This window comes from Dermochelys coriacea, chromosome 3, assembly GCF_009764565.3.
Source record: "Dermochelys coriacea isolate rDerCor1 chromosome 3, rDerCor1.pri.v4, whole genome shotgun sequence".
Lineage (NCBI taxonomy): Eukaryota > Metazoa > Chordata > Testudines > Dermochelyidae > Dermochelys > Dermochelys coriacea.
In genome coordinates this window covers 159,446,387-159,472,286 of record NC_050070.1, presented here as the reverse complement: position 1 = coordinate 159,472,286, position 25,900 = coordinate 159,446,387, and the positions used below count along the sequence as shown (strand labels likewise).

Sequence of the window (25,900 nt, the reverse complement as noted above, 5' to 3'; positions counted from 1 at the left end):
TACTTGTGGCACCTTAGAGACTAACAAATTTATTTGAGCATAAGCTTTCGTGAGCTACAGCTCACTTCATCGGATGCATCCTCTTAACTTCCAGTGACTAAAATCCTGCTTTACCTGCTCCAGCAAATTTCCACTGAAATCAATAAATGTTTGCCCCAGTTAAAGACGTTAGGATTCAGTTCAGCATGTTTTACTCATTTTCAGGCAAAATCTGACTTTGCATGTGTGCTCCCAGTTGCCTGAGTAGGAGACAGCTCCCAGTCACCTGAGTAGGAGATCTCTACAAGCACAGCCGAGGGAGAATTTGTTCCTGTGCATTTTTTCATAGGCCCAGTCTATACACAAAGCTGTCCTAGTTTACTTAAAGGTGTGGTGTTAAACTGATTTAGTTAAATCAGTGCAATTTTGTGTGTGACTCATTTTAATCCTAAAAGCTCTCGACACTAGAAACTTGTACCACTTTAACTATACCAATATGGTGAAGGGGTACAATCCCCCTAGTGTGGATGCAGTTATATTGGTATAAAGGTGCTTTATAATAGGATTGCTAGTTCTGTATGGGAAGGGGAATAACTATATCAATATAAGGCACCTTTATATAGGTATAACTGCGTCCACACTAGGTCAATGCTGAAAACTTCTATATTGGCATAGCTATATCAGGCGGGGTGTGGAAAAAAAAAAGAGGGTTTTTGTTAACCTAGACCACTGCATTCAGGGAGGTGGTGCTCCTGAACTGACAGAAGAACCTCTGGCTGTGTGTACACTACAGGGCTATAGCAGCATAGCTATACCAGTATGGTCTCCAGAATGTAGACATCCTAGGGTTTTTACTGGTATAACTACTTCCTTTAAAAAAAAAATCACACCCCTAACCAAAATAATTATACCAGGGTAGACCAGGCCTTATATTGGGTTACCTTGCACCTATAAATTTAGAAGTTTAAGCTAAACTGATATAACCAAGAGAATCCACACAGGAGTTTGTACTAGTCTAACTACGTTGGTTTTTAAACTGATTTAAGTTAAATCAGTGCAATTTCTGTGCATAGAGAGGCCCTTAGATTTTAGGATTTTTTTGTCATTTAATGTTGCCTTCAAACCTAATTCCCATGTTCTAGCTAAGAAATGCAGAGGAAACCTTCCTTATTTACTTTGAAAGTGCTATTTGGAAAAGCAGAATGTATTTCTGTTGTCTATTTATCTGCACAACATGTAGAACAAAACTGAAAATTGATGCAGAAATAGTAAAGAATGCCAATCTCTTTTCTTTGCATCCTTTTATTACCTGAGATAGACCCAGGCTCCATGATTTGCACCTGGATCTGAATTTTTCTGATGTGCAGGGATGTTTCTATCAGGTTTAGTTTTTTAAATCTCTCTCTCTGGCTATTACTTGTCATAAAAGTTCCTCAAAGATACAGATTGGGACACTTTCCAGTAGTTTTCATTCACATTTGTATTCAAAGGGTTTTACGAACAGTGGAGTAAAGAAAAAGAGAGTGGAAAGCTGTTTTAGGATTTAAATATTCCCTTGCAATGTTGGACATTTAAAAATTGCTTGAGATTCAAGAAGTTATATTGACCAGTCTAGTTTCACTGCCCAAGCTGGGGTGGGGGAGGAGGGAGGTGAAAAGGAAACTGAATTTTTAATTTTCATTTTAAACATTTCTATTGTTACTGGTGTCACAGATAAGGACAATTATTTTCTTAAATAGATGAGCTCCACATTGATGCCATTATAATAACCATTGGCTCGATTGGAAAAGCCAGGTGGTAATTCTGGTAAAGACTTTATGACCACCTGGATAAAGTTAAAAGAACTAATGTTGCCATGGTCACATACCATCATGAGAAACAGGTGGAGAGAGGTTTTTCTGCCCCTCTCCCCTGACCATAACCATCTGGGGAGTAGTCACGGGGAACGGACTGCAACTGTGCCCCAAAGAGAGGCCCAACTCAACCACCAGGTGTTGAAAAATAGCTACAAAGGTCCAAGTTCATGAGCACGTGTCAATGGTATCATCCAGGAGGGCAAATTCTGTGTTCCCAGGGGAACGAGACACAGGAACCCACGACACCATCTGGGAGGGCAGTTCTTGTGTTCCCAGGAAAAAGGTGGGAGAGAAGACGAGAAGTAGGGAAGAATAGGGGATTGGATCCCAGCTCTTGGAGTGTCTAAAGCTGGGCACTGAAGTCCCCTAGTTGGACCCCTGCATTTCTATAGACCATTTGCAAGCACAATAGAGAAAAGCCACTAGTGCATTGCTTCCTTGATGATGACATAAGCAGAGTGACTGGTTACCTTTATCTGAGTAGGGTGGGCAAGGCCCGGGACGTAATGAGAGAAGCCTTTCCTACTCCTCTGTCTTGTATCAGAATCCAGAAGCCACCCAGTGCAACTGATTTCTCCTCTCCAACACCTTGCACTCTTACAAATCCATCAGCACAGCTGTACCCTGATTATAATGCATGAGATTCTGATGTGCTAGTTAGCAAGAGCACGGAAACATGGATGTTAAGGAAGGGAGCATGAAGAGATGAGCTCGCTGGTGGAGGCCTGAGATTTGTGTTCCAATCCTGGCCTATTAGCCCATAACCTACATCTCATTCTAACCTCTAGTGGATGTTTGTCCCCATCACCAGACCACCCTACAATCTGGCACTGCTGGGGAGCTCCACGAGAGAGGGCCATGCCTGGAAAAAGCCAGGGGTATTTCAGCTAAGCCTGGAAGAGCAGCTGTCTAAGAGAGATTGCACACAGCTCCTGTCTGGTTCTTGTTAGCAGGCTCTAGTGAGCACTAGCTTCATACAAGTTTAAATAAAAGAACATGCAAACTTTCCTTTAGCATCTCAGATGAAAGTATCACAAAAGTTATTAAGCCAGCCAGCAGTGTCTGAAAACTGCAGCTGCTGATACACCTTGGGAGTAATATTGTTGTTTTCATTCCCCTTAACTCTGTCTTCCTCCTGAAAGATAATATACATGCATTCGATAATGTAGGCAGAAAAGTTCACATTTATAGGAAGGGGTGTGTGGAGCACAGAACACCATTGAATTTTGTCCCCATAGGCTCATCCATTATTACGCCTGCCCCATATGCACTTCTGCAGTCTCTCCAGGATCTCTCAAGGCAGACCTGCCACTGCAGACACTACAGTTACTAACACAGCAGGTGCAGTTAGACAGAGAACCAGCAGTGGGGAAGACCAAAAAAGCCAGTCATCCGCCAGAAGAAATGTTGCCTCCAGGAAGTCGTGTGCCCTGTGACGCCCAGGGCACATGCCTCCAGATGGAGCAGGACAGCCATACCTAGGATGATGCTCGTCACCGCAGGGGAAACCTGCCAAAAAAAATCACTGTATTAAAACTAGCGCTGTGGAAATCCTTCATTGTGAAAGCAGGAGAAAGTCATTTCTTTTCATTTTTGATGCAGGCCCTCTGCTTCCCTTCCAGAGATTCACAGACCATTCAGCAAGCTGCTTGGAGCCAAATTTCAACCAAGACCTGGGCTGATTTATGGCTTTGGGTGGAAACCAGTCAAAATGGGGCATTTTGCTTAAGCTTTGCTGGGGGCTATAGGATGGGTTTGATTCCCCAATTTCAAAGCAAGGCTCATGGCAACGTAAACCCACTTGCTCTGAATCTGGGGAAAATGTTTGGGAGCCCCCTGTGAACCAGAAGGGCTGAGACTGCCATTAGGAAATCTGTGTTAGGGACACAGGACCCTGTGGGCCAGTGTGGTTGCTGTTACAAGGGCAGGTTGTGGGGAGTGGGACATGTAGAAGGCAGCCAGAACGTTCACATTTGTGCTCCCTGAATGCAATGGCACTTGGGCAAGACCAGGGAAGCAAAGGAGCTCTGTTATCACTGCGCTGTGCTAGCTCCTACAGGCCCCAATCAGGACCCCACTGCGCTAGGTGCCGTACACACAGCTAACAAAAGACAGCCCCTCCCCCAAGAGCGTACACTCTATGATGAGGCAACAATGGATACAAGAAACAGACGGGGGAGCATGAGGTAACCGTGAGATGGTTACAGTCAGAACAATAAGCTGCAGTCCCAGCACACCACTTACCCAGTTTGCTGTCAAGTGTTTGTAGGCATCACATCAGAGGTGAGTTTTAAGGGGAGATTTGAAGGATAATAAAACACATCCCAAAGGGGAGCCTGGCTGCGCAGGATGGGGGCATTGCCAGTTCCCCTCGCCCTGTCGGCCCCCCAAACACTCTGAGGCCAGCCCGAGGGGAGGGAGCTGCAGCCACTGCTCCCCAGTGTACTTTGCACAATGTCCCAAGAGGCACTCTGAATGGGCTAGCTCTGCGTCCTGCAAACCATGCCTGCCAGCCAGCCCCAATGCACATGTGGCTGCAAAAGCTATAACCCAGACCCCATTTACTGTCAGAACTGCGCATCAGAAAGAGCAATGACCAAGCTACCCCAAAATGGGCTAAGTCAGCAATGATTACCCCAAAAACAAGTCCCCCCACTACACATGCCCTTGCACAGGGGGAAATAAGTGAAAGAGAAAATTCTCTCTCTTCCCCCTTCTCGGCTGACCAGTGGGATGGGTCCTGTTAAACTTGACCCATTGCTGATTGCTTATTTGCAGCTCACCGAGGCTGTGGGCCATGAAACAACATTTTAATCCTGTTCCCTTCCCACCCCACCCCACAGGCTACAAGGAACAGGGGATCCCACAGCAGTTGTAATGGCTGGGACAAGGGCGTTCCACGGAACGTGGTGTGTCTGGCGGCTGTGGGCACAAGGAACTTTCCACTTTCATTTTTCTTTTCTTTTGTTTTTTTGTTTTTTAAACCAATGCATGCATCTGTTCAGCGGAGCGGAGGTGCAGAGCAGCAGATGGAGACCTTCACTGATCCCTTTTAGAACCGGCGATGAGGCAAACATGACGTGGGTTAGGACTGGCACAGCCAGCACGTCGTGATAGGCGGCCAATCCCGAGGAGGGAGGAAAACACTGGTAGAATGAGACGCTGCTGTGGAAGATGGCACTTGGGCTGCCGGTGAGAAGAGTGGGGATGCTGCTTTCTCCAGCTGCAGGGTGTGAAGCAGCTGGAGACATTTGCCCTCCTTGTAGTTCACCATTAAAGGAGCCCAGTGGTGAACATCAAGATGAAGGAGATATTTATAGATATATGTGCAGTATGTAAAAGCCAAAGCTGAGTGGTACCTTGTTTCCTGAGAGTCCTTTCTTGACTGCTTCACGATAACAGAGGCTCAGCTCAGCCTCTTCTGCTGTGTGTGTTTATGATGCTCGCTGAACCTCTGTCGTTGCAGATGCTCTGACGTTTTGCTTGTGGCTGCTCTAAATCATACTTTACTGGTGACCCAGGCTGTGAATATGCCCTGCCTGCTTCTACCTGCTGAAAGAAGAGAAAAGACTTGACCTGCCATGAGCCAGTAACAAACTGGTTCTTACAAAGAATGGGGACGCCATGGTGTAACGTGTGCTTTCTGTGGTGGGGTGGGTGGGTGGAGTGAGGTTTGTGCTGTCTAATGCTTCCGGTTTAAACTGGTATTTTCAGAGACTAAAATGCCAGTGAAAGAGACTTGTGGATAAATTGCACCATACTGTGGGAGTTAATATACTTATTGTGTGTGTTTTGTTGCCTGTGTTGCATGATACAGTGGTCTTGATCCTCTTCCAAGTGGACAAGTGCCCATATTTCAAAGACCGCTGCAACAGATGGCACTAACTGATCACCATGTTAGCAGTCTTGGCCACTCACTGGAGCATGGAAAATTAACTACCCTTTCAAGCCTAGAGTGGTGGTTCCTCCAGGTCAGGGTTGAGCTATACTGATATTGTGAAACACTGCCACTGACTAGCCTTCAAATAGATGCAGCGTAAAGAAAGGACTTAATTCTCCAGGCCCCTCCATCCAGCATACTAGAATGAAATTCATAGGAAGATTGATGGCCTGACATTCAGAGGTGTGTGGATGCTCAGTACTTCTGAATATCAGGCTCATAGTGCACTGCGAACAATGGACAGAACCGTGTTTGCCAGTCACTTTCCCTCTATGAGAACATGATGAGAGGAGCCATTCAGAAACAAAATCATACTGCCATTCCCACCCTCTGGGAACTATCCTTTCAGCAAACTAGTTAAAAATCCCCATAGCCTTAATCGAGACACATCAAAACAGAGACACGTCCAAGTGCAAGACTCCTCAGTAACTTTCTCTCTCAGACACACCCCTCTTTGTTTCATAGTTAAGAGAACCAGTGGGAGAGGGGCTAGGGCATGAAATCCCACCTCCACATAGCTTTCTATCCAGATCTCCCTCTCCCTGTTTGCTTTTAGATCATGCTGTGGTTTTTCAGAGCCAACAGATCCGTTCAGTTAGAATGACCTTTGTTTTAGTTTAAAGAGAACAAAAGTAAAGTCTCTATGGTGGAGCACCAGTGGCAGATATGGGTCCCCTTTATAAAAGTCTGCACTGGACTGAACACAAAAATGGCTGCCTGGCTCTGCAGAGAGTCAAGTCCTTCCAGATTTAAAGTGGTAGGGCTCAGAAAACCAAGAAACAACAGTTACATAGTTAGATACACCACAGCCACAGCCCCTCTCTCCAGACTGAGATGTGTCCTGCATTTTGTAGACCTATATGTAAATAACTACCACAGGTAGCATGGATGGGACAGTAACTAATTTCAACACTATTGTCACTACAAAGCAGGTAGCTCAGACCATCTCTAATCTCAAATGCTCTTCTCCCAGCTGTAACTGGGCAGCTTGTCTTCACTGAAGGCTGTGTTCATTCTTCTTCTCAGAAGCCAGGGTTTCCTCCCTCCCCTGCCCATCACCCTCACATCCTCCTGCTCCTGTCAGGGTTTCACCGGTGCATTTCATTCATCTTTTTCTGGATTTCAGAAAGAACTAAGACAGCTCCTCAGTGCATGCATCAGAAAGTTTTCAGGAGGGGAGACATCTTTGTACTCGCTGCACTTCTCTATACTCAGAAAAAAGCACTTCTCCCATGGTCATGGTCATGGGGCAGGCATAATTTAAGGTCCTGCTCCCATTATCTTCAACAGAAGCTGGAGCCAGATTATTATTTTTTTAGTACCAGTCAAAATAATTCAGGTTTACCCATCATCTACATAAAAACCTTCCTATCCCACCAAGCTGATCCAACTTTTCTTCAGTCCACCCTCTCAGGGCAGGTCTACACTGGTTTCTAAAACCCACAGCAGCCATTCTCAGAGCCCATGTCTACAGACTCATGTTCACACTACAGAGCTAAAAACAGCTGTGTAGACATTCAGGCTTAGGCTGGAGCTTAAGATCTGAAGCCCATCTCCCTCCCAGCCTGAGCGACAATGTCTACACGGCTGTTCTTAGTGCCATAGCACGAGCCCAAGTCATAGACTTTAAGGCCAGAAAGAAGCATTATGATCATCTAGTCTGACCTCCTGCACAGCACAGTCCACAGAACCCCTACCCATCCACTCCTGTAATAGGCCCCTAACCTCTGGCTGAGTCACTGAAGTCCTCAAATCTTGATGTAAAGACTTCAAGTTACAGCACATGCCCCATTTACTTGGGTTCAAACCAGCAAGTGACCCATGCTGCAGAGGAAGGTGATCTCCCTCCCCGATTCCTTCACAACTCCAAATATAGCGATCAGTTTGACCCACCAGCCAAACACCTGGGAAAGAATTCTCTCTAGTAACTCAGAGCCCTCCCCATCTAGTATCCCATTTCCAGCCCCTGGAGATATTTGCTGCTAGCAGTCTCAGGTGGGCCATATGCCATTGTAGGTAACCTCATCGTACCACCCCCTCTATAAACATATGAAGCCCAGTCTTGAAACAAGTTAGGTTTCATTGCCCCCCAATGCTCCCCTTGGAAGGCTGTTTTAGCACTTCACTCCTTGGATGGTTAGTAACCTTTGCTTAATTTCAAGCCTAAACTAATTGATAGCCAATTTATACCCATTTGTTCTTGTACCAGCATTTGCCCTTAACTTAAATAACTGTTCTCTCTCCCTGCTATTAATTCCTCTGGTGTATTTATAGAAAGCAATCATATCTCCCCTCAGCCTTTGTTTTGTTAGGCTAAACAAGCCAAGCCAAGCTCCTTAAGTCTCCTCTCGAAAGGCAGGTTCTCCATCCTTCTGATCATCCTAGGAGCCTTTCTCTGTGCCTGTTCCAGTTTGAATTCATCTTTCTTAAACATAGGAGACCAGAATTGCACACAGTATTCCAGATGAGGCCTCACCAGTGCACTGTGTAATGGTAAGAACACTTTTCTATCTCTACTAGCAATACCTCACCTAGATCTGGCCTCTGAGACTTGCTGCCGTGATAGTAGACAGTGTAGACGTACTCAGAGACCAGGCATGGGAAAATAGATCAGCACTTCAGTCAACAAACTGCACCAATGGGCAATAGGTTGAGGATCTTTCAGACATGGAAAGGAAGGAGAGTGAGTTCAAGAGTCCAGGAACCTTCTCTGAAATTTTCTAAGTCTCTTCCATTTAAACCTGGATGCTGTTAACTCAAGTACTTTAGCTGATCTCAACTGCCTTGATATCACACATGGAGACTGCAAAAGAGACTGTCAGGAGCCAAATCCTTAATATAAACAAAGGATTTTATGTAGTTATTTATTTATTAGGCCAAATTTTTGCTGGGTCTATATTTTAAGCACACACAGACACTACACAGTGTGTAAGCACCAAGCTAGGAAGATCTCTAACCAGCCAACATGCTCACAAATGCAGGGTTTACATGTGAAAATGTTGACGTTTGGCTGAAAATGCATCCCCATATGTCTGTATCACATGGGGAAGGGGGATGCAGCATTTGATTAATTTGGGAGGGTGGACAAGCCTGTTTCATCTGGTTCTTCAAGCACAACTGGCACAAATTCATAAACAGGAGTGGTATTGGGGACAGCTCACTCAGGATAAGATCAAACAGCACTAGATTGGCAGAAGATCAACCAACAGATTAGCTTTTCTTGCTATAACTGAGCTGCCTGAGCTAGCCCTTCATGTGGCCTGGCTGAATGCTAACAATAACACTTTTTGCCTGTAGATCTCAGAGCACTTTATGAATGTAGGAATCTATCTCCAATTTACCAATGAGAAACTGAGGCACAGGGAAGTCAAAAGAGTTGACCAAGATTATACAGCAAGCCCGTGGCCTTGGCCAGATGCCCTATGCATTGGACCACATTGCTAAGCTAAACACCTAGCATTTTATACCCTTTATTAAAGATAAATAAATATCCTTTATTAAAATGTGGCTGCTGTGCATGTCTCGAATTCGCCTCTCAGCTCTGCACTGCAGAGAAGAGATCTGCAGAGTGGAGCAGAGAGGAAAGTTTTGCCCTTAAAATGTTGGAGGAAGGTAGCTTTAAAAAAAACAAAACACCAACTCTGGAGAGGTTTTTTTTTTTAAAAATCACACAATACAGACAGCAGCAAAGTGGGTTTGTTTGAGTGATAGGTGCCAGTTTTTGCTTCTCCTTAACTGCTGCTAGGAGTGATTAACAAAGAAAACTGCTATCGTTGTCATTATGCAACACTCAGGCAGAGAGATGGTTACTTCACTTTGCCCCTTAGAAAGTTCCACAACAGCAGCATGTTAAAAATCAAGGCCCAGTTAATCATTGGCGAATTACACTGGAAATGTTACCAAAGTATCATGTGAATCACCTGTATTAATGCCAAGTGATAAAATCATCAGGATTACTATTACTACAGGAATTACCCACAGGAATTCTCCTCAGAATTTAAGTCTTTCTGGTAATTTATACCAACTAGAATACATTACTGCATGGCTGCTCATTATTCATTGATCATTACTATAATAGTCCCATGCACTTCTTAACTTCTTCAGTCTCAAAGAACTCTACAAATATTAAAGAATTAAGCTTCAAAACACCCTGAAAGATAGGTGTAACATTGTGGATTTAGGGCTTGTCTTCACATACAATGCTACAGCAGTGAAGCTGCACCAATGCAGCTGCACCGCTGTGATACTTCAACAAAGACATTACTACGCTGAGATATTTAATCCACGTCCCTGAGAGGTGGTAGCTATGTTGGCCGAAGAAGCTCTCCCATTGACATAGTGCTCTACATGGGGGGTAGAGAAGTATAACTGTGTCACTCAGGCGTGTGGACTTTTCACACCCCTGAATGCTGTAGTTATACTGATACAGGTGTGTAGTGTCAACCTGGCCTTAGTCCTCACCTACTGTCCTATAGAATATGATCCCCCTTTTACAGCTGGGGAAACTGAGGCATAGACCTCACCACGGTCAGAGAGTGAGTCTGTGGTGCACCCAAGAACAACTCGACTGTCATGCTCTGGCTACTGGGAATTGCTCTTGGTCTGGGTACCTAGCTTCATTGCACTAGTGGTTGACCCAATTCAAAGGGCTTAGTGATTCATCCGAGATGAGGGTGTAACTTAGATCCCTCTGATTGTCAATAGTTTCAGTAGCTCAGAGATGAGGCAATAGTACAAATCCTCTAGATGCTGCTCTTACTTTTGGAGTCTGAACATTTGCATGTTTTCTTTGGAAATCAGTTTGGAAAACCTGAGTGTTGTAAACAGACCAGTGCTGCCACAGGACACTAAATTGTCCACAGACATGTCTCTTGTGACAGCAGATACGAGACTCTAGATCCAGCCAACAGATGCCTCTGGCACAACTGTTGGGTCTGACATGCTGGAGTTCAGGATGCCTCAGAAAGTCTCTTGGTACCAAAAGGTGATAAAAGATTTAGCAGTTTGTCTGCATTGCTGAGGTTTTGCCGGTCTCTTTTTTGTCTAACATTCGGTGTTTTCCATCTGTGCATTCTAGCAAGGACAGGAAAATGGAATTAATCAGGGGATAGTTGCTATGGAAATGTTGAACTTGGAGGGGCTGCCTTGTATCTTCTGAGACTGCAGCGTTTTAATTATGTCTGTGTCTTGGCTGCTTTTATTGCGTTAGTGATGTTGGCATAGAAGCATCATGCATTGCATAAACAGGCTATAGGATGTATAATTTACGTGCAAGTTCTGGTGTTTTCTTAAAAATTCCATAGCCATTGAGGTATTTTATCAGATTGACTGAGGCAGAAAAGCAGCCAACTTGCCATTCAAGAAGTTCTGAAATATTTAAGATGATGCGATGTTGAGCCCTTCTTGTGACACACAAAATGCAATTTTTTTGCCTGGCACCTTATATTTGCTTAAATCAATTTTAATTAGTGACAGATCATTTCAGCTGGTGCCGTTTATTGTTGATGCACCTTATTGGCTAGTGATTCTCAACAGCGACTGGAGAACAAGCACAGAATTGGATTTTCCTCAAAGTACCACTGTTCAAATAAATAATCGCCTCATTCCCATCTGATTGCTCTGACTAAAAAGTGAGTCTGTCTGGTTTTGGAGGCAGTACAACCTGAAGGAATGCAGCCAGGACTGGGAGTGAGGACATCCTGAGTTCTGCCACCGATTAACTATGTGGCCTTGGGAAAATTGCTTCACTTCTCTGTCTCATTGTCTCCCTCAGCTGTAAAGTGGGGGTATGGAGCACTTTTGAAGATTGACTAGGTAGGGCCAAATCCTGCTCTCAGTTATACAGTTCCAATTCCCATTGCACCATTTACCCTTCAGATCTGAACTTTCCCAAAGTTGAGATCTGAGGTTTTAGTCTGGGCCACTGTATAGGGCAGGGCCAGCCATGAAGTTTGGGTCTGGATCCAGATGTCCCAGTGTTTAGAGTTGAGGGTTCTGTTCATTCCCATCTCCCACCCTGCCCTCCCCCCCAAAAAAAACACTAGAAGAATGAGCCTGACAAAGTAGCACAATTCTCCCTTAAATCTGGAAGCAGGAGACAGGATCTGAATGATCCCCAATGGTCTTCCTGTCCTGTCCAGCTAATTGCAGCATTGTGACTTTCCCATTTGAGCTGAGGTAGGGACTAGGCTGCTTGTTCTGCCATATAAACAAGGGTCTTTTTAATCACAGCACTATCCCTTCAACTCCCTTCTGAACTGGGCTGCTTTGGTTTGCGATTGATATTTACCCAATGTGAGACCAGCTGTGACAAGTTTCCCTTCCAGCATAGGACTATTGGAACAAGGAGAAACACTGCTTCCTAAGAATCTGAGCAAGGAACAGAGCCTAGCAGAATCAACTCTACTGTATGTAGGTCATTGGAAAGAGCTGAAAACCACTCCCTTTTTGGATGGCACTCAAAACCCTCCCTTAGGCCAGGAGGCCTCACTGGACCCTACAACTTCTAAGCATTCAGCTCTCATCAAAGTCCTACAGTTGCTCATAAACAGAGAGAATTTCAAGTACTTGCAGAAGGGAAGCTAGTGTCAACTCATAAATGAAAACTAAATATTGGTCCTAGATTCAATTCCTGTAATGAAAAGAATCATACAGGGAAAACTCATAAGTGCTCATTTGGAGGGTGATTTTTTTCCTCCGTATGAGTGGAGAGGGTTTGCTGGTTGAGGGTTTTTTTTTTTTGTTTTCTTTTTCTTTTGGGGGGGGCGAGGGTTGGATTCATCACTCGGAGCTTTTATGCCTCGTTCTGAAAAAAACTGCAGCAGAGGAAGGCTGCCTTCCCCAACATGTCAGCAGGCAATGTGGGTTTGATCATTCACCTGTTGTCAGTGGGAGAAATACAAATGCTTCATTTCACTAACTCCTGCCACACCTTGTTACTCAGGTTACCTGCAAAATGCCCAGCTTCTTGTGAGAAAAACTAGGAAACAGGAACCTCAGTCAAATTTTTAGTGCTTCCACCAAAACTCTGCCAGTCAAATATTTCCTAATTTCATAGTCTCAGTAAAGAAAACCCCCAAAGCCTGTGACTTTGTCTGCTGTTGATCTCTGTATAATCTAGCTGTTTATCTGATCTACATTTCTAATGTACACAGCGCCAGGGTATATAGATGTCATTTTCCCCTTTATAAATATGAATGTGTTTGAGATAAAAGTTTTACAAGGGGACAGCACTTGTGTCTTCTGCATCACCATTTGCTTGAAGGCATGAGACTGCACTGAAAAGTTTATGTTGAGAAATATCACAGGCAAAACAAGGGCTTTCAAAGGGGCTTTATTGCAGTGGTTCCTTAGTACTTGTAACTCTAGTTTCTTTCTGCCTATCCCAATGGTCCTGTCTGCAAGGGATCAGAGTGCCACTGCTGCCCACCTCCTATTCAGTGATGAGTGCTTGGACCGGACATGGATATTGGGGTGTTCCAGACTGCCATCTCAAAGCGCTCTCACATCTGAATGGAAGATGGCAGACACTGATTAATACAAGAACTTGGTTGATCTGGACATCTGGCAAATCAATCCATTTGCCTGAAAAGGTTCAGGAGCACTTTTCAAGCATACAGGAAAATGAGATCAGTGGTTATAAGTATAGGATCCTTTTGTCTGTGCTACATCCTGTACTTCCTTTAAAAAAACGCATGCGCCTTAAGTTTGTGAAAGGGAATGCACAACTGAATAAAAAACCCTCTAGGTGCTGATGTAAATTGTCCCTGTGCTCATCTCTCTCTGCTGCATGAAGCTTGCAAGATCTTTTGGGAGAACTTCTGTTTTAATGCACCACACAGATCACATGTATTTAAGCTGGAGAACCACAAACCAGTCAAAAAAAGCTAGGTTTTACCCCCACTCCATTTCCACCATATTTATTTTGGGCATTACAGCTGCATATCAAAATACACTGTGCCATTCCATTGTAGTGACATAGAATATCATAGCAAACGACAGCGAGGGTAGAAGTCAGAACCTTCTGTTCCACAAACACAGTTCTTTTCCCATTTTAGCCAAAAGAACACATCTGTTGGATGTACAGCAGCAATAAGAGCTTAGAGACACTTAGGATCCAGCCACGAGACCTATAACCTTAAGACTCAAATAGGTGCGACATTCCATCCTGGAGAAAGCAGTGCTTTCTTACTCATGCACCCACCAGCCGGTATGGACAATATTTCAGTAAACTTGTACATCCAGCTTTCCTCCATGTTCAAGCAGACACCTGTACAGATAATGCTGCAATTCATTGAACCAATTAGGACCCACAGTATGTGTTATCTCCCCTTATGTGCAACTGATCTGATGTGAAATCAGATTATACCCACAAGTCAGTTTTAAATTATTTCTAATGACCTCCACTGTATACCTAGGACTCATAGCTTTTCCTCTTGAGCATCTGTATTTATTGCTAGTGCTAAGCTAGGATTAACTGATCAGTAATCCTGTGCATCAGTGAACAAGCCAAAGGAAAACTATGTTTCCTGTTTTCTTCCCAGAATGAAAGAGTAAAATGTGGAGGGAAATCTACAGTGAAGACAAGCAAATAACTATTAGGAAGGTCTCCACGCAGGTTCAGATTGTGTTTTCATTTAACACTGGTAAATCCAAAGTAATTCACTGAACCAAATTCTTCTCTCAGTTACAAGGATGCTATTCTTGTTGAGTTAATTGGGAATAGTATGCTTGCAACTCAGAGAAGGATTTGGTCCATTGACTTCACTGGAGTTGGTCTGGAATTACGCTAATATAACAAGCTGCAGAACATGGCCTATACTGGGTCTCCTGAAAGGTTAGCAAGAGCTCCTGAAGTGAACTACTTCAGCAAGTATTTACACAAGTGCTACATGGGATAGGGTAAAATTCTTTGCTACCAAACAGAAGTTGGATGCTGCTCAAGGAGCATCAGGAAATATTCTTTTCGTCTGCTGTATCATGTGTTACATCCTAAAAGGCAATGGCTGTCAATGTCTGGTTTCCCTTCCCTATCACCCCAAGGAAGCTAAGAGGTTTGCAATGCAATGGTTAGTCTTGATTTTAACTCTCTCTCTCTCTCTCTCTCTCTCTCTCTCTCTCTATATATATATACATACATATATATACACATACACATACATACACACACACACTCATATATATATATATATATATATATAAAAAGAGTCCAAACTGATTGCGTAGAGTGCCAAACTGTTTGAAAAAAAAATTGTATGCCTATTTATATCACAAAGTATGTTACTGTGACTTGCTGTGTTTTGATTCTGTGGATTTATTTTTAGTTAAATATATTCTCTTGCTGTATAGTTTGATTGGAGTGGAAGAGATTCTCTTTACAGCCTTGAGACAGTGTATTCTTATTGGGTTGAAGTTAACATGTGCGCTCTCTTCCTACCCGCTAGTTGTATATGTGGTAACTCTGAGTAAACATAAGCACACACCCATGATGTCTGAAGGGATACCGGGGACATGGCCCAGCGTTCTCAAGGATTAATGAATGGAGGCCATTGGGCGAATGCAGACTTGAATGATGAGTGGCCAAAACTGCCACACAGATATTTTTGCTGTTTCCCTCCCATCTAACATTACTTGAGTTCACAGCCTAGAAATCAAAGATTGAGCAAGACCCATTAGCTCACATGGTCTATCCCCCTGATAAAGGCAGAATTGTTCCCTATCGTGGTTTCCTTGTTGTTTTGTCCAGCTTTGAAATAACTCCAGCAATGGGGCTCCCTTCCCTTGGGAGATCAGTCCACAGTCTTACTGAGTCATCTCATCTGTAGAACGATTTTCCTACTAGCCAACCTAAGTGTACAATTGCTCAGCAAACATAAGACACGGGCAGGGGGCTGTTTGATTAGGGATTATCACAGTTTAATGAATCTGTATATAGGGAATATTCAGCTATTGGAGTTGTCCATGACAACTCTGTAATGTCCATATTAACATACAGTGTTTATTAAGCATGCTCCAGAGAGGCAGCAAGGAATTCACCTTCCATTAAAGGAAAATCCACTGGAGAGCCTAAGTAGTTTGACATGGACCTTTCATACATAATTCATCTTTTGATCTGTATCTTTGAGCCTAGCTCTCAACTCACTTGTTTCTTTCACAGTAACTTACGTGTGTGCAAGATGCAGGCAAAGTGGATGTAAAATGCTGATTTGGTACCACCTGGCACTCCTTTTGCACAATTATAAATGACTACACAGGTTGCAAGGCAGTGGAGAATCAGGGCCTCTATGACTAAATATAAACATGGAAGATGGAAAGGGCCCATGTCCACCAATGCCTTGCACTCACACAGAAAAACAGTCAGGTGTGATCTCCCTGTTTATATTAACAAATTATCCTTATTCAATGCATAGAGGAAAGGGAGTAAAAACCTAGAAGATATATTGGCAGGGATCTAAGACCTAGCAAATGTTTTGGCTCTTAAATACCCACACACAATGTCTCTTGGCTGACAGTTCTCATGTGGCTGTTTGGATGGCCTTGAGTCTGCTCATAACTTTGGCTGTCTCTTGCCCTTGAAGGCACATAGGTGCCATGTGACCATGGGTTTAAACAAGCTGCTTGCATAACAAAGAAGGCACTGACTTTGCAAGAAATATCCCCACCTCCTAGCCGCAATTCCTGCATGGGAGCAGGAATTGCTATAGTTCAGTGTAACATCCCATTTATACCCCCATGCCAAAACTTACGGAAACGTCTCTCTCGACAGTGTTGCTGCATCACTTCCAGTTGTTTGGAGTGCTGTTGTGAATCGATGAGTCTCTTCTGGCAGTTTTGCATTTCTCCAAGGGCTTAGGTTTCTAATCACAGAAATGATTCTTGTCTGTGTGATAGGAAAGAAAGTGTGACTGACACATACACTTTCATATACAATATCCCATTCAACAATACTACATTAAAAGAACGCTAAGGTTGCAAGTAAAGCACTCAAAGCTGCCCCTGCAACCTTAACTCAGCCCCCTTGTGTGTATGCATTATGATAATCTCTTTAATCACACTATCCTGTATTATTTTTCCCAAAGAAACCCTGCCTTGTTTGGTTTGCAGGATGGCTGGTGCACAGGGAACAAGGCAGTTAGTTGATAGCTCCTTTTGTCCTCGTTGGTGATTGTGTGGTCCCATGCCTCATTTACTGCACACCACTGCTTCATCTACCACAGGAATGTCCACTATCCATGTCTGTGAAATTGGAGTCTCAAGAAATTAAGATTTAAAAAACAAACACAGAACACACAGCGCTTGCTTCGCCAGGGTTCTGTTGTTATAATTGTATAACTTAGCAACCACAGAGCAATCTCTCTGTTGGCTAAAAAATAAAAAGCAATAATAAAAATATATAAACAAGTACAAAAACCATAGCATAAGTGATATAAATTTTGGACTGGACATACATTGTCTGCTATTAAACAATCTTTAAAATAATAATTTGATTAGGCTAATCAATATGGCAAAAAATCGATTCCAGTGCTTATTCTGAAGAAATTATCTTTATTAGGAATAAATTTGTCGGGAAATTCCTCCTTTGCAAATGCATACCTTCTAGCTTTAATAACATTACACATCTTCAATGTCTGCGTCAGAATCGGCAAGAAAACATGTTTTCTCTCTCCCAATACATGCTATATAGAGCCAACAGGAGTCTGCCATATATGATTGTTACTTCAAGATACTGTATACAGAGACTGTATGGCAGAACATAGAATAATTCTTTATTCCTCGTGACAGCAACAAAACATTAAAATGTTTGCAGACAAATCGACACAAATATAGTGCCGCTCCAAAACTCTGATCTGGTAAGCTACAGCAGGATTTGGGGACAGATCCTGCAACTTTCATGAGTTTAATGGGATTAAGCATATGGGTGAGGACTCCTTGCAGAGTAAAGGTTTCAGGATCAAATCTTTGGCTCCTGCTGATAGGTTTCTGCATACTCCCAAGAATAAAATAAGGGAAGAAGAAAACCCAGGCAGACAGAGGGGAAGATGGACCCATCTTGTGCCAGTGCAGAGAACCTGAGAGATGGTAGTCACTGATAAAATTGAATGTGATTTCAGGCATCAAATCTGATATTTGTCTGAAATTATTTGTAAAATACACAACAACAATACTCCCCTAACCCCTGCACTCCTCTCCTGTGCCCCCTTCCCCCTTAAGCCCTCCTATGCCCATGTGGGGGCACAGAGGAATGTTCGGGGGGGGGGGCGAGCAGCAATGTCGAGTGCTCTGAGTCACCACTCCTCCCCCATCCAAACTCTGCTCATGTGCGGCACTCTTGTTTGTATACCGCTGTGCTGTACATGGCATCCCCCTGACCATGTCACCCACCCCTAAGGCCAGCTCTGCTGGCTACAGACAGAGACAGATAAGGAGTGACTTAGACCTGTGGTCTATTGTCCTAGGATGTAGGGACTAAGTGCCAGATTTTAAAAAGATATTTAGGCCCCTAAGGATGCAGATAGCTCCTGAAGATGCTAAATGCTTTTAAAAGTCGAGCTAGCAGCGAATTACCTTTAAAAAGCTGGCCCTAAGTGCCTGCCAAGTTTATGTTTATATTATCCCAACGTGTTAGAGCTGTTACTACAAAACACGGCCACAAAAATTTTCTTAGAAGAAATTATTTTTCACTCCTTATATGCTTGAAAATGGTTCAACCATTTTCAGTAAAACTTTCTGAAAAAGCACACTCCCTGATGGACAGAAAGCGTGTCAAAGTTCGATAGCTCACGAAAGCTTATGCTCAGATAAATTTGTTAGTCTCTAAGGTGCCAGTAGGACTCCTTTTATATAAGCCACAAAGTGACCCTTCAGAATGGAAACCCAGAAGCAACTTTAACAATAGGCATTGCTCAAGTGTCATTTGTTACAGAGCTACATCTGTGCACACACATACCTGCATAACATACATAGCATTTCTTTGAGGCCTCTGAATTGGTGAGTATTTTTTTAACATGAATGTTTCAATATCTTTCTCTTTGCCTTCCCCACATTTATATGTAGCAAACATTAATGTGACATTTTGGCTGAGGCAGTGGTTTGTGGCAGTTTTCTGAGCCTTCTAGGGGTGTCTGATGTGGGTTATTTAAAAAAAAAAATCTATTCCTTTGAAAGTGCCTCAGCTTGATCTTCACCTGCAGCTTCTCTTCCGCCTACCTGTCAATGTTCTCAGGCAAAGCCATACCGATGAATAGAAATTTGCATACATTTGGAATTAGAGCAGTTGCTGATTGGACTGGCTGCTCAGCCCAGTGAGAGTGGAGGGAGAGTACTCTAGTTCCAATTTGTGCGAATAAGGTGGGGTCATTGCAGGGGGTCCTGGCCCCGCTCCTCTAGGGCGATAAAGAGAAAATCTGGATAGGGAATAAATTTGTCGGGAAATTCCTCCTTTGCAAATGCATACATTGCTTTACCCAGGCCACTTTTTCCACCCTACCCCCTGTTTAATAACATGAAGCAGAAATTTGGAAGGGGATGAATGCAACTGGGGTGCGAGAGGCTGGCTCAACTTTGTGGTGGAGATGCTCTTCAAACACATTTGGGTGAGGAGCTATAGAGGATGGGAACATGGGATGGGCTCATTCCACAGAAGGAAGAGCTGTGCTAGTGTAGGCCACACGTGAGAAGGATTGGCGGGGGGAGGGGAGTGAAGATATGTAGGAAATTTGCTCACTCTAGATACCTCCATGTAATTTAGTGAGGATATCTATATTCATCCTTAAGGTCCTACAGGAATCCTGCAAGTGAGGCTGAAAGATCAAAGATGGCCTAGTCTCAGCAGTGAGTCAGAGGTAGAGCAGCAGCCAGCACTGTGACGTGCATCTGCTTGCTGCCCACCAGCCACCTGCTTGCATGGACTCAGCTGGGAGGAAGATCAAACAGGAGGAAGACTGTCCCACTCTCCCAGCTGTGAGCTCTAAGAGTCCACCTGGGATGGGCTGGAAGACAGACATTCTCTGGCAGGCTCTGGAGTTTTTTGATGGTGCGGACCCCATTTAAATCGGACCTTGCAAGCAGCACTGGAATGCAGACTCTTCAAAGAATGCTGTGGATTGCTGGTCACCAAGACAAGGCACCAGTGTGAAGACCAACAGAGGCTCAAAGACCACATAGAGTGGACTGCTTAGGAAAAGGCTCCTGAGGCAGCAAGTCTGATAGTCAGTGAAGAAGAGTAACAGAGGAGAGGGAAGTGCAGACTTTAGGCAACTCCAAGAGTTCCTATAAGGCAGAATCAATTCCAGCAAGCAAGTTAGAAAGCCAAATTGCCCACCTGGGGATCAAAGTGTTTAGTAGAAAAGGTATAGTGTGACCTTGCAATGCTATAAGTGAAAGCAAATCCCATATTAGACAGAAGCCCCAGAACACAAGCTAACCTCTGACAAAGCCCAAAGTGCCCAATTCAGATCTGGTGTAAGTGAATGCACTTTCACTAGAACAGTCCTCTGGCTCTCTACTGCTTTAGGAGAGTTTTCTATTCTTTGATTCCTATAGACTGTTCCCTCCACAAAGGGCTTTCGCCCAGGCTTTGCACAGGGATTCAGTAACTGCCCTTTAGTATCTAAAGCGCTTTGGGATCAAATTTGCTATATTAATATTATTGTACTTTTAAAACACCCCTACAGAAACACAACAGAATTCACTGAAAAGAATAGGAATGGTTATCTTGAAAGAGATTTTTTAATGCAGTACCAGTTGATTATTTCCCCCTGAAGTCATAACATGCAGATAACATGCCCGAACTAAAACCCAATGATGGTGGTTAAGTTGATATATATCTACACCCTGTCAATTTCATCCATGTGCCTTTGAAAAAAAATCTTACACAAAATTCTTTGAAGAAAAAAAGAACCACTTTAGCAAGACATTAATAGCTGAGCTTGCAAGGCTGTACTCAACTTGATGGTAGTTTTCTGTCTGTAATGCACCCTCATCCCCCCTTGATGGGAGGGGGTTCTCATTATCTTGCAGACTACATCACATGTAACAGGGTCAGTCACCTCTCAAACACCTCCTCATGGCTTAGGGTGGCAGTGCAGCACAGCCTCAGTTTCCCCTTCCCTCAGGCTCCTCAATAACTCCACAAAGAAGTGTGTCCAATAACACCCATTCTTGCAGTTTGGTTTATTAACATAAAATAAAACTTAAAATAAAGTCTCTTCTCCCCTAGTCTCACACTTGGCACAGCCCCTCCTCCCTGGAGTCTCTCCATCTTCAAGCTAGGCACAATTTTTCAGCCCTCTCCAGGCTCTGGTCAGCCTCTCCCCTCAGCCCACCCTGAGTTCCTTCAAACACTCCCTGCTCTCTTCTGAGTACCCACTCTTAGGCCTTCCTATCTGGAGTCTTTCCCTGTTCTTTATCTCTGAAGGAACTCCTGGGCCTTTCTTACCTGGTGATTCCCCCCCGCTCAAGTAGGTCTCTGAGTCTAAACCCATATACCGAGCCAAAAATCTCATGCTCTCTGGAGCCTCTGCTATAACTTCCTCTCCCAGTTCCTAAAAAGAGACCAGCTGCCCTCTATCTGTCCCCCTTACGAGGCTATTAATGAGGCACAGTTGCACTAGACCAGCTGCCTCTTAAAAGGTCCAATCCACCCAGTGACACCAGGGAGGAATGAAATGATATAATGAGGGGGCATATAGACCTCCTGGCACTGGGTTAGCAGAAGCTAACAGCTTCTGTAATTCTCTATAGACCAAAGAACCAGTTTATGGCAGAAATAATCACCTTCCAGCATAACAGCACCCTTCATCTTAATTTTAAAAGGTTAACACCTGCAAAAAAGAAAGAGCCTTACCCCAGGTCACCCTATAAGGCATTAAGAGTAGCCGTGGATATTTTTGCAAATAAAACCTGCTGATTCACCTTGTTGGTATTTGAGACCATTTTCTTTACGTATTCACCAACAGTTGGGTGTGCAGATTTTATGTGCCAGAATAGTCAGGAAAAACAAAAGCATCATGCACACTTGCAAGAATGAATGCTTGCGAGAGTATATGTGCTAGAAGCACTCACACCTAGCGCTGGGAGGTGGGGACAGAGAATGGTTTTCCCATCCTGCAAAGCTTTTTGAGATTTCAAACATTCTGCATCAGGACAACCTTTCAAACCTTTCAAAGTTTCTTGTGAAAAAACAGAGAGGAACCCTATACTAGAATAGCCCACAGCTCAGTAGCTCGGGCACTCTCCTGAAATGTGGGAGATCCAGGTTCAAGCCTCTGCTATGAATCAGTTAGAGTAGGGACTGAACCTAGGTCTCTCATCTCGTAGCTAATTGGTCTAGCACTGAACTATTGGCTATTCTCTTTCTCTTATGCTCTGGCTTTGATCAGAAATTCCATCCCGGACCTGAGAACCCTTTCCCCATGAGAGTTTCATCAATGTTGGTACGTTACCACCAAAAGCTTTGCTTTCATTGAATCAGCATTTCTGTGGGAAAAAAATGTTTAGTCAAAAAATTCCTGACCAGTTCTACTCACATCTCTGTTCTGCACAGTGGATTCAGACAGTTACCAATGCTCATGGATATTTTGTAAACAGAAGAAGGAATTCCCAACTATTTCTAAAACTGAAGTCATCCAGCCAGGGAACAGAACTATTGCTGTGTGACTATAGTAATCAATCATCTGGCTCAGATAACGAACAGCCAATGAACAGAGTGACCATTGCTTGAAACAATGTTCAGTTAAAACTCATTCATGTTAATAATCCACCAAGCAATTATGAACATTGAACAAACTTGTACAAATCACGATCTGTTTGTGGATAATTTTCTAACAAAAAATTAGCTGTAATGATGAATGTACCAAGTTCTGCTTTGCACCTTGGCATCTGCTTCCTGTGTAATTTCATAGTTAAACTGTTTACTGACAAAAACAATTGTCTACTCCTGTTAGCCCTGCTGAGCCAACGTATCTCTAGAGGAATGAGCTGGATTCTATTCTGATCAGCAAAATGGTCAACTACGTTCTGATTGCAGAACTCTATTAGTGGTGATAATGCAGAAGTAGGAAAATACATAGCTTGATTTTCAAATCCCAGGCTGTGTGTTTGCAGAACTGGAAATTAGAAAAATAATCATTTGACAAACTGAGAAAAATTGATGCAGAAGCCATTAAATAAGCACCGGACATCCTAATGGTTTTCTAAGATGGCTGCTTTTTGCAATTTGGTTTTCATGTTCCACACTCCCCAGCGTGAAGGACACAAAAAATCCCAACCTTAGTTCAAAGAGGAAAACACAAGGGACAACCCTAGGATGGGTGGGTCATCATCAGGATTTGAACGCAAGACCCTCAGCAGAGACTTCTACCATGTGAGTTAAAGGAGTAACTCCATTATCAGAGAGCAGAGGTAGACTATAGCTACAATGGAGTTGGAAGTTGTAATTTCCTGGTTGGGTAGATTTATCCACAGTAGCTCTGATCAAGCTAGCTTGCTAAAAATAGCATAAAAAAAGCGCAGCACCAGCTGCATAAGGGGCAGCTGCCAAAATCTGTGCTTAGGGTTTCAGAGAGGATCATGCTTGTGCTGCCACAGCTACACTTCTATTTTCAGCATGTTAACTTGTGAGAGCTAGTGCAGGTACGTTTCCTGATGCTGAAATTTACACCTTCCAGCTGTAGTGCAGACATGTCCTATGTGAACCAGTCACTAGAGGAGGGACATCATACATGCTATGTAAGTGTACTACAGAAGCATAGATTTTCCCCATGGGCAACAAAACGGTGACTCATTGGTCAAACTAGCACGGTGTTGTGATGTTGCATTGCTAAATTGGGACCTTGCAATTTTTTGTCTCACAATCTTAGTATCCTTAAGGTGGCAGCTGTTAATGTTTCCTTCCCCAAATGCAGTAAATCAACCCTTGATCAACAGGGATGTTTAAAAACAGAGGGCCCAACCCTGCAAAGTCTCCTTACAGAGAACTCCTGTGGAAGACTCTAGGAGCTCAGAACACTGCGTATTTGGAGGATGAGGCCCACATGTGGTATGGATGAATTATGGTGTGCTTAAATCATAGCAGTTGCTAGAATATCTGGGGGAGTGAGGGCAGAGATGTATTTAAATTCTAAATAAGGTGTTGTGCAAAAGTTATGAGCTGAGTTTATAGACCTAGTGTTGGCATTACAGGCACAGCGCATAGCCTGGCCTCATAACGGGGAATTTTAGCTCCAACCATTTAGTATGTGAAGTGGTTATTGTTTATTGAAATGGAACGGTTGTCAGCTCAAATTACATTTATTGAGCACTGTCTAGTTTTATTGTGTTATTAATTTCCCTCCACTGCAGTCACATACAGGGCCTGCCTCTCTTTCACTGCTAGCCAGTCTTTATTTATTGTTTTAAATTTTTTTTTTAATTTATGATTTTACTTTTCACCAAGACAAAGAGTTGGGCTCTAAACCACCCTTTGGGTGTGGACGTAAGCACCGGTCTTCTACAAAAGGCACATCTCAGAGCAAGGAGCTCTAAGGTACTTGTTTATGTGCATTACAACAGCACCTGGAGTCCCTGTCTGCGATGAGGGCCCCAGGAAGCTAGACACTGTACAAACACAGAGCAGGAGACAGCCTTTTCGCCAAAGAATCTAAATAGACAAGGCCGACAGGGGAAGGGGTATTACAGCCCCATTTTACAGGAACTGAGATGCCGAGACTTGTCCAAGCTCCCATAGGAAATGTGGCAGAGCTGTGAATTGGACCCAGTGGTCCTGAGTTCCAGTTTAATGCCCTAACCACAGACTCACTATGCATACATGCAGTGATGAGCTGCCAGAAGCTGAAGAACCTGTTCCTTCAGTTGCTCTGGGTTTTCGGCGGCACTGAAGGACCCGCGCTGAAGTGCTGCCGAAGGCTTGGAATGCCGCCAGGTGAAAATTCACAGGGGAGCCTCCCCAGCTGAGAGCTTAGGTGGGACGGACAGGACAGTCCCACGGGCGGGCCCGCGAGCCGGCGTTTGCCCACCCCTTTAACAACCGGTTCTAAACCTGCTTCAAAATTTAACAACCAGTTTGCACAAACCAGTGTGAACCAGCTCCAGCTCACCACTGCATACATGTGCATGGTCCTTTTCGTCTCACTAAAGGGCATTGTGTACAGCAGAGGCTTCCTCTAGGCCTTCGTTGATTTTACTTTTTAGTCCCTCTGTGACCCAGTTCCTTATTTTAACTTTCCTTCTTCTGAGTTAGGCATCTCTGCTTCCTCAGTGACCAACACCAGACCAGGATCTTTATCCCGAGATGCAGAACAGTGATCCCAACCACTTGGGATCAGTAAAGATCCCAGGGCATTTTTGCAACAGTAGGAGAGTTAGCTGTTGTATCCTTTTGGGTGATAATATGCTGTCTACCTGAATTCCCTCTGCACGTTCCATAGGATGGGGCATTCTTCTTCATTCTCTCACCTAAATTGCTGTAGTTCATTGTTAAATAACTGCCATGTTCCTTCCTATAGATGGCTATATAACCCCAATGGCAGAGTGAATGTCATCTCCCTCCTCTCAGAGCTGGTCTACTAGAAGATACTGTAACAACCTATTACTGTAGCCTTCATCACTGCAGCTCAAACGCTGCTGGCAGCCTATGGGCAGAGCCGCCACAGCTCCATTTTCTGAAAACTAAAATGACTGTAAGTTCATAGGGGCCTCTGCCCCCAGTCTGGGCTGCAGGACCCATCCATTGGCATTTTCTTTGTGCTGTATGAGGAGCTAATGCTCATTTTTCTCCTCATGTTTCCTTAGCAGTCAAAACACAACAGCCACAGGCACTGGTGGACTAAGAGAGGACTTGACCCTCAGCAAAGAAAGCCCCTAGCTTTGGAAAGGCAGGTTTGGAATAGTCTGGACCCTCCCCTGCCCCTGGCTTTGACAGAAATAGAACCTAGCGTTCTCTGGAAGACATCATGCAATCTTCTTCTCATCCCTTGGGACCGAGGCCCGAGGGGTGCCACACGTTTAGCCTTAAACCATCTGTAATCACAGTCATGACATTACAATGGGGGTCTGTTCCTTTTATTGAGCTTATTCCGAGCATCGCCTCGTGCTAGGAAACTCAAACTAAATGGAAGAAACTGGAATT

The 25,900-nt window shown here is 43.8% G+C and overlaps 1 protein-coding gene and 1 long non-coding RNA gene across 8 annotated transcripts in view; one reads left to right on the top strand and one right to left on the bottom strand.

The window, feature by feature from the left end:
• STUM (stum, mechanosensory transduction mediator homolog) overlaps positions 1-23,359 on the top strand; it is a 103,849-nt gene extending 80,490 nt beyond the window's left edge. For 2 of the 7 annotated variants that reach the window (XM_043511665.1, XM_043511664.1), the window contains one exon: positions 4,679-11,247. In XM_043511665.1, coding sequence (XP_043367600.1) covers positions 4,679-4,891 — 213 coding nt within the window. In that variant the 3' untranslated portion in view covers positions 4,892-11,247. Of the gene's footprint in view, positions 1-94; positions 11,248-19,548 lie in introns of those variants that run through there. The other 5 variants (XR_006280206.1, XM_038397163.2, XM_043511666.1 and 2 more) reach the window with 5 other exon arrangements.
• LOC119853740 lies at positions 5,305-21,253 on the bottom strand. The gene is made up of 3 exons (XR_005292198.2): positions 21,212-21,253; positions 16,521-16,654; positions 5,305-5,387 (listed from the first exon to the last, which is right to left on the bottom strand). It is a non-coding gene; the product is annotated as an uncharacterized LOC119853740 (long non-coding RNA).
• Positions 23,360-25,900: the final 2,541 nt, after the last annotated feature.